The following is a 12,127-nucleotide window of genomic DNA, read 5'->3' as shown; positions in this document are numbered from 1 at the left end:
AACGCTTATGACTATTAAAACCACTACAACCATTTCTAAACACAAAGACATTAGTCAAATTATATTATGCTATAATTTCCCCATTATTTGACTAAGGCGACATTTTCTACAGTAATGGCAAGAAAAAACTTCTAGACTCCCTACAGAAATGCCAGAATCCAGGTGCAAAATTTGCGACCAAAACCAGCAAATGCTCATCAGCAACAGAAGCTAGAGATAAATGCGAAATGAAACCACTACAAGCCAGATATAAGATACACCTGCTGATGTTCCTCCGTGCAGTTAAATATAAAACTGCTCGAAATTATACTACAGTATATTTTAAAATAGTACTCTCAAAAACTAGACAAAACGAAATAGACTTTGTTAATGACAAATTCTCCCTGAGCGAGAAAAGCGTTAAGACTATCTTAAATTTAAGTAGAATTATCTCTAATTTCACCCATTCAAGCTACTTACAAATCAACTATAAAGAAGACAACCACTGGTTAGGAATAAATTACAGAAAAAAAAGGTAGTAAACATAACCAAAAAATTATTAAGAAATTGGAAAATAAACTGAATTAACTAAACGGTTTCAAAATGTAAGGAACACCGACAACTTGCTGGGAGGAGCATAGCTGAAGAGACCTTCTATATATCTCAACAATAACGAGATTGAAATCTAAAAGTATTTCAATTAGCTGGTTATAGTTAGACTGAATAAACTAAGTTGCAGTTAAGAAGTAAGGAGAATTAAACATTGCATGGTTCTATGTACCCTTGTTTTATCTGTCCTTTCACTGGAGGTTACTTTGAAAATAAAATGGCTTTCATTCTATTAAGCTTCAGATTGCGACAAAAACTATCGAATTTTTGAAAGATATGTATTTTAAATATTATTTTGTGTAAAATTGATAAAATTGCATACATTTTTCCAGTGTCTGCTTTGCGACATCCATAGACTTCTCCAAAACCTCCTCTGCCAATGATCCTATGAACACTAAAGTCATTCATAGTTAACTGAAAAAGAAGTGTATGGAAATATTAGTTTTTAGAAAATACAAAATCCACATCTAAAATTTAATTTTATGTAATTTTACCGGCTTTGATGAAACTTTTGTAAGTTTTTTTTGTTAGAAGTAATTCGTTTCTACCGTACATATTTGGGTATACAGGGTGTTTCAAAAGGTTATGCAAAAATTTTTATGAGTTGTAGGGGGTGAGTTGAGAAGTATGCCTGTTTTTTCCCCATTTTCCTACGATGCGATAAAAGAGCTCCAGAGACCTTCAAAGTGTGGCCTACTAGCCCCTGGAAGTAGGCTGCAACATGCATATAAAACCATGCAGCAGGGAAATGCGATTTCAGGGGTACGAACAACTTGTGGATGCATGGGAATTGAGATAAATAACAAAAAACAAATGAGTATATAAGAAATGTGCAATGAGTTTAATTAAACACAGAAGAACAAAGTAGGAAAATGTGGATTTTGTACAAGATGTTAAGCAGTCATACCAGAAATGAATATCCGACAGTTCTCCCGAAGTGAACTCCATTTTTGCAGTTGGAATGTGATGAGAGATCGCAATCCATCATGCCTTTAAATACTGTTTAAGTTTACTTTTTTACGCTGCGTAACTATCACACAAACCCAAACCTTAATGTTCGCATTTCACTGCTGCTTGGTTTTGCGCTTGTTGCAGTCTACTTCCAGGGGTAGTAGGCCACACTTTGAAGCTCTCTGGCGCTCTTTTAACTCATCGTAGGAAAATGGGTAAAAAACGGGCATACTTCTCAACTCACCCCCTACAACTCCTTAAAAGTTTTGAATAACCTTTTGAAACACCCTGTATATTGTGTATCAACAACATAGGGACTAATTTTAATTGGTACAAATGATATTATTAACGATCTAATCAGGTATTCTCTACATCACTGACCTTGACAACAGTTTTTCACAAATAGAATTGTTAATGAGTGGAGCTTTTTAACCTCTAATATTACAGCTAATTCAGCAATCAGTAGCTTTAAAGCTCATCCGTACACATATAAGAACTATTGAATACGGTGGTTTTTAAAATTTACATTAAATTGCTATAAGTTTCTCACATGTTGATATTTGAATGACATTACTGAAATTTGATTGTTTATCTAAATTTTCTCATATTTGTTAAGGAGTTTATTTAAAGAATTTCCATGCAATTCTTAACTTTGTTTTTAATTATATTTGATTATTGCACATGACAATCTGTTTAATCAATGCATAAAGTTTGTATTTCCTGTACAGCAAATTCTTACTATTATGTCATTACAGGGTTGTCTTATTTAAATCAATGAATTCATAAAAAATTACAAAAGTAGGCTCTCAATTCAAAGTTTTAATTAGTAATAAAATTTAATTCATTAATTTTAAAAATTTATCTTACGATACCGCTCAACTCACATTATTAATCAATTTGTCAAGAAAAATTATGCTTAATTAAAACATATCTTTAGTTAAGGTCAATAGACCCTTCAGGTGAGGAAACTACTTTTGACAGTTACAACTTATGCACAAACATTAATCTTTCATGGGCAAAAAATGTGCAAGTTATATCCTGGAGAAATGCACTTTACATAAGAGGCGTAATCAGCACACGGGTTTATAACTGTGTACATAATACCCTCTTTAATAAAACTCTTGATCTCTTAACCCGCCTCAAAAAAAACAGGATCATTGTAGATAATGTTATAAGGTTTGTCCGTCTAGCCAAAGATAATAATAATAATCAGCTAGGCTAAAACCCAAGGCACCACCTTAGGCCTAAGTCATCAAGAGACTTATAAAGCCATTAATTCAGGTGGTTGCGTTACAATGCGTAGGAGGGTGGGAGCAAGCCCTTCATTCCATGTGAGTCAACAGCTCCCTACACTAGCTATTACAGTTAACCGGCCTCAACTGCAATTCATACTCATGTCAAACCCAGTCAACTACATTCAAAAACCATGAGTGCTGATTTCTATTAGGTTAGATAACTTTTATAATAACAGTGTGTTTTTCCTTTTACTTTATATTCAGGTTCCCCATTTTTAAAAACTCGCGTTTTCTAACCCCATTTTCCGTTTGGGTTATAGTAGGGTACACCAAATATAGTTATTTTTATATTGGGTTGGGACAAGATATATTCTTTTTTCCTTGGTAATTTGCAGCGTAACTAGGAACTCCTTGCCCCCCCCCCCCCCCCCCCACTCGAGAAACGACTCAGAGCCCTTTTAATTAGCACTGATTTCAATCATAAACGTTTGGGGGCCCCATGCTATTTTATATTTGAGTTGTGAAAAACACTTTTGGTTGCCATGGCAAAACAAATGGCCATTGAAATTTTTCCCTTTAGGAGCTTTCAAGGTACATGAAGGTCTACTCAACCCCCGAGTTTGAAAAAAATTAGGGAGAAACACCTAGGGATGTGTCCTTGTTAGTGCAATTACAAAGACTAATAACTAATACCTGTATATTTAGCTCTAGGTTTTTCCATTGACAAAATCTGGTGTATTTTTCACTAAAAGAAATAGAAGAATATTCAATGAGTAACACGTTTCCAAAAGCATGCACACACAAAAAGATAGGGGTGGATTAAATATTAGTTAAAACTTCCCTTACCAAAAAATAAGTGGTCTAGGAAATACTTTAAGTTGGTATTTGTTCCAAATACCAACTTAAAAATAACTAAATGCCAACTTAAAACCTACTTAAAACCAAATTACAAATAATATGTAATTTTCTGACCACTAAAAACCAACTAATTACCAACTTAAAGAAAAAAGTATTTTTCCATCAACTTAATAACAACTTATTACCCCTTTAACTAGTTTATTGAAATATTCTGACCACTTGAGCCTATTTAAAACCAACTTAACAACAACGAAAATGTGTATACCAACTAAATACCAACTAAAATCCACCTTATTTTTTGGTAAGGGATAATAGACATATATATATATATATATATATATATATATATATATATATATATAATGTATATATAGAACACAAAGTAAAAAAAAAAATATATATATATATATATATATATAGAATGTATATATATAGAATGTATATATAGAACACAAAGTAAAAATTTATAACTAAATGTTTTTGTGGGAAACTGATGAGTAGTAGTTTCCCGTTTTAGCCATTTTTATTTTTCCATGTTTTATATGATATATCACACATTCAAATAAGAAGGAATTCAAATTAACTGAGAATACTCGTAACTATGGCCTCTGCTTTCGTGATCTGACGATGTTAGTTTTAGCCTACATGGAGAGTGCTACCCTTACCTAAAAATAAGTTGGATTTTAGTTTGCATTTAGTTGGTATACACATTTTAGGGCGCGGTGCAGAGACGTTTTTAAGAATCGCAAAATAGCGATTCCTCGCCAAATTAACAGAAAGGAGGCGTGGTTTCGGAAAATCGCGAGCTTTACGCCAAATTGGTGTGCAGAGACATCGCAATCGCAAAATAAACAGGAATACGTTCTGAATACGGCAGTCGCTAGCCGCCGAAAAGCTCGCTAAAACAATGGCGGATTGTGGTACGCAAAGAGCTCGGGAAATATATAAGATAAATAATACAACATGGTAGGTCAGAATCTTTAAATTATTAAAATTTGTTGGAAAGTAGGTGAATAAATCACACCTGATTTACATAAACTGATTTATTATTGTATTTCGTTAAGGTTAAAGTTAAAATTACTATACATATTTACAAGACCACAAAGGCCTATGTTCTAGTTAATGTATTTGGGGAAGCTAATTCATCACACCCTGTCAGCTCAAGTTCTCCTTGACAACTAACTCATTAGTAATAATAAACATTAGTCATCTTTAATGTGATAATGTCGCCACTAGATGGCGCCACCCTAGGGTTAATGATTGTGAGGTCATAGCAAAGGAATGATTAATCAATTAAGAAATTACTATTTTCAACACTCCCCCGTAATTTGTTAATTCAATACAGGTTTAAATTAATCTAATTTTCATACAAATATCAATGACCTTTCTTCGGGGTAATAATTTCGTAAACATATCGGCAAGGTTATCGTTAGTGGGTACAAACTCTAAATTAAATAAATTCTTTTCTAAACTATCTCTTACAAAATGGTGTTTAATATCAATGTGTTTAGTTCTATTATTTTCAATGCGATTTTCAGAGAAACATATCGCAGATTGATTATCGCACTTTAACAATGGGTTCTGAAAATCTTTAGTATGATTAAACAGTGGGTTAATCTCACATAAAATGTTCTGTAACCATATAAGTTCCTTTGCGGTTTCCGCAAGTGCAATATATTCAGATTCCATGCTGGCCAACGCAACAGTCTCTTGTTTCGCTGACCTCCAGCACACTGGATTACCCAGTATATGAATTAGTAGGCCGCTGGTGGATTTCCGGTCATCTTCATCAGATGCGAATGAAGCATCAGAGTGAGCTTCAAGTTGACAGCAATCGTTATTTACGGCGTGATAATTAAGTCCATAATCCATGGTGGAGCAGACATACTGCAATACGCGCATGGCGTAGCTATAGTGCTTCTGTCCAGGTGCTGATGAAAACCTGGCTAAAGTTCCAACAATGAATGCAATATCTGGTCGTGTACGTTGAGATATGTACGACAATATGCTAATAATCTTTCGATAAGGAGTTTCAAGATTACCGCCTGGTGTACAGTCTCTTTTTGTCAATGATACACCTGGTGATAATGGAATTTTCATATTCAGATCTGATTCTATGTTGTATTCTTTGGCAATTTTCTTAATGTATGCTCCTTGGTGTATTTTCATTTTTCCATCCTTAAGCCAGTCAAATTCGATACCAAGGAAATACCTTAGTTCTCCTAAATCGGTTTATTTCAAAATTGGTACTTAACATCTGTATTATTTCCTCCATTGTGGTTAAATTTCTGGCCAAGATAATAATGTAAGGTTTGGCTAGTTGTTATCTCAGCTACTTCTTTTGATGTTGCTTTGGTAGCTTTTGATAATCTGCATGGTATGCATTGCTCCATGTCCTTATTGATAGTAGGAAGTCCTTCTACCATATGATGATGTTCTAATTCTTTGATTCTTTGGATGTTCGGATGTCCAAGGCGCTGATGCCACAACTCTGTCTCACCTGCATTACTTATAAAACTTCGCTTTTCTTCCAGTGGTGGGATTTCTTCCAGGTCAGTTACCACGTAGCCATCCAGGATATACAGGTTACTATCTGATAAGTGTGCTGTCATATATTCTTTATCTTGTTTATCATATACGGTTATACGCTTTTTCTCAATGACTGCTGAAAAACCCAACTCATCTACTTTCCTTGCAGACAGTAGATTTCTGGTATACTTTGGTACATATATAACATTCCTCAGGTAAACTAAATTCTCAGTGCCGGGACATTTCACCATTATTGCAATATCTCCCGTTCCGACAGCCTTTGCAGTTCCCTGCGCAATGTCAATTGGTGAATCCATTTCCGTATAGTTATAGAACCATTCTTTCCTGTTGCAGAAATGGTGCGTTGCTGCGGAATCATATGCAAAGGTGTCTCTCTCGCTGATTGCCACCATACATGTTGCAGATGCATAAAAAGATTGGGCTACGCTTCTTCTATTCCGGGTATCACGACCTCGTGTCTGTTGGGTATAAACTCTACGGTTAGCATTACTTCTTTGATAAAATCGGCAATCTTGTGCCTTATGTCCCCGTCCGTTACAATTTGAGCAAGTTATTCCCTCACGGTTAACTGGGCATTCACGAGAAACATGACCCATTCTATGACAAGTAAAACATTCAGGTCCCCTCTGTTGGGATGGACCTCTTTTAAAATTTCTTCTATTAGATCTTGCTCTTGATGTGAAACTAGAATGATTATGTAACTCAACAGACTCTTCCAAAGCGACCTGTTTCTGTCTCTCATATTCTGAGATTAATAGTATCTTAACATTCTTTGGTGTGAATTCTTTATCGTCCAATGCATATGCTCATACTACAGTATTTTCGTACTGGGGTGGTAACCTGTGAATTAGTTGATATGCAATTTCATCATTGCCTAATTTCTTTCCAGCCTTTTCCAGTTGGTCGGCAGTACTAATGACTCTGGCTATGTAGGCAAACATTGATTCTGGAGGGCTATATTTCAAACTAAGAAATTCTGACCGCAACGCCGCAATGCGTGCCCTTGACTTGGGTTCGTGGGTATCAGATAAGATATCCCAAGCTTCTTTGGCAGTATCACAATTGCCAATAATTTTCTTATGTTGATTATCAACAGCTAAATAAATTCTAGAAAGGGCTCTCTGTTTCCTATCTATGTATCTTGCCTTCTCTTCTGGTTTAACACCTTCACCAGTTGGTTCAATGTCTGATCCATCTATAATTCCCCATAGACTATATTCACATAACACCATCTTCATATCAGCCTTCCATTGACTATAATTCTCATCATTAAGCTTGTCAAAAGTGAAACTAGTTGCCAAAGATGACTCATGTCTGCCCTCCGCCATATTGGATTTTTCGTCTATTTTTTTAAGCCTTGGCCTTAGTGGCAAAATTCCAAAAACAAAAATATTCCATCTACTTTCCTTTAATCTTCTTTGCCTTTTAAACCACGCTCTGCTACCATGTTGGAAAGTAGGTGAATAAATCACACCTGATTTACATAAACTGATTTATTATTGTATTTCGTTAAGGTTAAAGTTAAAATTACTATACATATTTACAAGACCACAAAGGCCTATGTTCTAGTTAATGTATTTGGGGAAGCTAATTCATCACACCCTGTCAGCTCAAGTTCTCCTTGACAACTAACTCATTAGTAATAATAAACATTAGTCATCTTTAATGTGAATGTCGCCACTAGATGGCGCCACCCTAGGGTTAATGATTGAGGTCATAGCAAAGGAATGATTAATCAATTAAGAAATTACTATTTTCAACAAAATTTGAGTTTCTAGCTCATTATCGCTTTCCGAAAAAGGTTTTTGTCAAATTATTGTCAGAGCCAAGGCCTAACCACAATCATGATTTACGAAACAAAAATAAGCGAGCCACTCTTAGCAATTTTACAGGTAAGAATAAATTATAATAGGGAATTTAATACATTACTACTTTGGGTGTATTCTAAGCCTTGGTTTATTTATAGATCCGTATTTGCTGGTAGTGTATGCAGTGGGTTTTAACTAATGAGTCAGTAATGACATGGTGAATTTGTTCAGTGTATCAAAGATATTCAGCTATCAACCAGCGTTTATACCAATTCATCTACCGAGAAGAAACCTCTCCTCAGGTAGACTAGGAGTTGCGATAAAAGATGTATTGGAATATTCAAATTAAATTGGCATGCATCAAGAGCTTACCTAGCCAATTTGATGTACTACCCGAGGGGTCGGACCAGGCCCCTCTCTACCATTGGGCTAGGTAGGGCTAAGCCGTCTGGCCCTTAATTTTTAAAAATACTATAAAAAATATATAAAAGGGCGCCTAATATAATTAGCCCAGGGGCGCCTGAAAGCTAAAGATGGCCCTGGGTCGGACACTTGCCATTATTTTGTACTAGAGAGCTGCAACGGAGCGGAAATTATTCCGTTTCGCGAACTCGGTTCCGTTCCGCGGCGCTGGAACGGAATCGGAGCTAATTTATAAGAAAGTAGAGGAACGGAATGGAATCGGAGCAAATTTCCGAAAATTTGTTTTATCGGAACGGAATCGGAGCAAAATTAAGAAAAATCATTGTAACGGAACAGGATCGGAGCAAATTTCCGAAAAATCTTTGTAACGGAACGGGATCGGAGCAAATTTCCGAAAAATCATTTTAGCGGAACGGGATCGGAGTAAAATTTTCCAAAACCTTTGTAATAGAACGGGATCGGAGCAAAATTCCAAAAAAAAACGTCAGATAATGAAGCATGGACACTGTTTTCATTTCTCTCTTGGCCGCTGATTGGGTCTCCCACTTTTCCAGACAGTGAGATCATAATCCTCCTTCTTCAACGGCTCGTGGGAAACATAACTGCAACTGAAGCCTTTTTCTCTACGACAACGTTGCGTACATCAATGCGAAGAATCGCAAAAGGTACAAAGGCCGTTTAGCGAAAAGGGGGAATAAATTGGCGGGGTGACCCAGCTTGCCGTAAAGTTTTAGTTTTACATTCAATTCTATATAAATAATAATTGTTTCTGTAAATTTCTGTATTCAGGTAAATAAAATAATTTTTCCTCATTTTTCAAGACTATAGACTCTTAAACGCGCCTTCCCAATCGACCGCCATTACCTTACAGTCTACGGGGAGGGTGATGAGAAAACCGGTTTTGGGGGATGAAATTTCTGCAGTAGAGGGTTGGCTCGTTGGTTGTCTGTACGATAATGGCGGCGCCCAGTATACGTTTCTAAAAAGAGTGTATACTGAGGGAAAGCAAAATATTAAACGGGAGCGGAAACTGAGCATTAAGTAATAAGCCCCATTTTCATGCTCGCTGGTAGTGGATAAAACTCGTCAAAATTTGCTTCCGCCACTCGCAAGCGTGAAAATAAAGCTAAAATATCTGTTTGAAACAGATCGACGCGGAAAGTGATAAAGTGTATAGCTGAAACGGATTTTGTCGATTTTTACCCGCTACCAGCGAGCATGAAAATGGGTCTTTATAGACGATTAATGAAACGGAGCGGAACACGAACGGAAATAATATCGGAGAAACAAACGGAGCGGAAACGGACGGAAAATATTGACGATAAATGAAACGGAGCGGAAACGGACCGAAATGATAGGCGACAAACAAAACGGTGCGGAAACGGACGGAAAAAATAAGCTTGAAATAAACCGTAGCGGAAACGGACGGAGATATTGGGCTAGAAATAAACCGGAGCGGAAACGGACGGAAATAACGGACGATAAACAAAGCGGACCGGAAACGGACGGAAATAATAGGCGAGAAACTAAACGGACCGGAAACGGACGGAAACAACGGACGAGAAACAAAGCGGACCGGAAACGGATATATGTACCATAACGGGAAACAAAACGGAGTGGAAACGGTGTGGTATTTTCGCTACTCTGCAGCTCTCTATTTTGTACAGTAATTTTGTAGAGATTTTGGCGATTTTATCATTAAATTTTGAAGTGATTTTGGGATTTCAATGTTAATTTACCATAGAGAGAGTTAAAAGATTTTGCGATTGTAGACAAACTACGGAATTTTGGTAAATGGCAGACCCCTCGGTATTACCTTAAAAGTGTTTGTCAGTTAATTCTACACGCTTATATCATTTGTTACAATTTATACCTGGACTAGGCTATGTAAATGCCAGGTAATTAAATAGAACAACACCTTTATCTAAAAGCAGGACCATTGTTTTACGTGTGATCAATATAGGATATTTCGCTAGAAATTGCTTTAGACAATTACCAATTTTTGTACACTCGTGAAATTGTTTTATTTTATTTATTGATGTATGTTATAACAAGATTTATTTTAATTGCTATCAGCTAAATTTTGAAATAAATATTTTCGTAAAAACCAAATGATACGGCTCATTTTCTAACAGAATCATTTGGCTTATAATAGTAATTAATCTCATTTTTCATTCGTTATTTTATTGGTGTACCAACCACATTATAAAATATATTTTTAAAATGCCAAAACCATTAAACTGTGTAGTAAATGCAACCAATCTAATAAATAATAAGAGTAAGAAAATTATATAATTAGAAGGAACCAATTTTCATGCACTATTTTATAGCTTTAAAAAAAATTTGGATAACCTCTCATTCTTCAGAAACTGATTTGGTTTCCCTTCGTGGCTATATTATATAAATATACAGGGTGTCCACTAAAAAATGAACCAGGGCGAATATCTCAAAATCTGTTTTAGGTACGATTTTGATATTTTCAAGTCGTTTACAAGATGTAGGGGGAAACCTACTGCGAAAATGTCGATGACCTTGGACCATGTCTTCAAGGTCATCCAAAAACTAACTCGAGAACCGTAAGTGTTATAAAGTTGGTTAAAATTAAAAAGGTGTTCCACGTGACTTTTTAAGTACAAATAGCTTTGACTTGATCGGATTTGACCAATAGGAAGCCGAGAAATGCTAGATGAAAAACAAGAAGGTCGTTAAGTTGATAACGTATCGAAAGCGAGGTTCGGGAGCTGATAACTCTAAAGATACTCGTGTTAGAGTACTGAAATTTGTTACACATCCTCATCAGGATTAAGGGTCTTAAGTTTAAAAATTTCCATGACCTTGAACCATGTCTTCAAGATCATCCAAAAACTAACGCGAGAACCGTAAGTGTTAGAAAGTTGGTTCCAATTAGAAAAGTGTTTCACGTCACATTGCACGTCTAATTAGCTTTGATTCGATCGAATTTAACCAATAGGAAGTCGAGGAACTGTTTTTCAAAATCACAAAGGTCGTTAAAAAGAAAATTGAAAGAAAACGCACATAACTCGAAACCAATTCGTGTTACATCGAAATTTGCTAGACAAAATTATTATGGTGGGAGTTTTTCAAGTTTGTAAAATTGAATGACCTTAAAGACGTGGAACACTTTTCTAATTGGAACCAACTTTCTAGAGGTCGGGGATGGTTAACTTTTATTCAATAGGTAAAGCTCTCAAAATTATTCGTAAAATGTTTTGATCAAGTAATTTATATTTCTGTATTATCCGATTAATTTTTTGATAAATTTGTAAGACTAATCTTAAAAACGACGTTTTTTTCGATAAAAAGCTGAAATTTTACGAATAATACATGTTTTTTAATCATTTCTGAAATATTAACCGATAAATTTCTTTGTTTACATTTTTTTCCCGAAAAATCCTTTAAACAGGGATGAGTAACCGTCACAACACTTACAGTTCTCGCGTTTGTTTTTTGGATGACCTTGAAGACATGGTTCAAAGTCATTGAAATTTTTAAACTAAAGACCCTCAATCCTGATGAGGATGTGTAGCAAATTTCAGTACTCTAACACGAGTATCTTTAGAGTTATCAGCTCCCGAACCTCGCTTTCCACATGTTATCAACTTAACGACCTTCTTGTTTTTCATCTAGCATTTCTCGGCTTCCTATTGGTCAAATCCGATCAACTCAAAGCTATTTGTACATAACACGTCACGT

The 12,127-nt window shown here is 35.6% G+C and overlaps 1 protein-coding gene across 7 annotated transcripts in view; it reads right to left on the bottom strand.

The window, feature by feature from the left end:
• Gprk1 (G protein-coupled receptor kinase 1) overlaps positions 1-12,127 on the bottom strand; it is a 67,674-nt gene that overhangs the window by 41,430 nt on the left and 14,117 nt on the right. For all 7 annotated transcript variants that reach the window (XM_090166385.1, XM_090166389.1, XM_090166384.1 and 4 more), the window contains 2 exons: positions 3,468-3,519; positions 911-1,002 (listed from right to left, as the gene is read on the bottom strand). In XM_090166385.1, coding sequence (XP_090022511.1) covers positions 911-1,002; positions 3,468-3,519 — 144 coding nt within the window. The remainder of the gene's footprint in view (positions 1-910; positions 1,003-3,467; positions 3,520-12,127) is intronic.

This window comes from Leiobunum rupestre, chromosome 2, assembly GCF_980474605.1.
Source record: "Leiobunum rupestre chromosome 2, qqLeiRupe1.1.hap1, whole genome shotgun sequence".
In the NCBI taxonomy this organism is placed as follows: Eukaryota; Metazoa; Arthropoda; class Arachnida; order Opiliones; family Sclerosomatidae; genus Leiobunum; species Leiobunum rupestre.
Note: the sequence above shows the minus strand (reverse complement) of the source record. Positions and strands in the feature narration are given on the sequence as shown.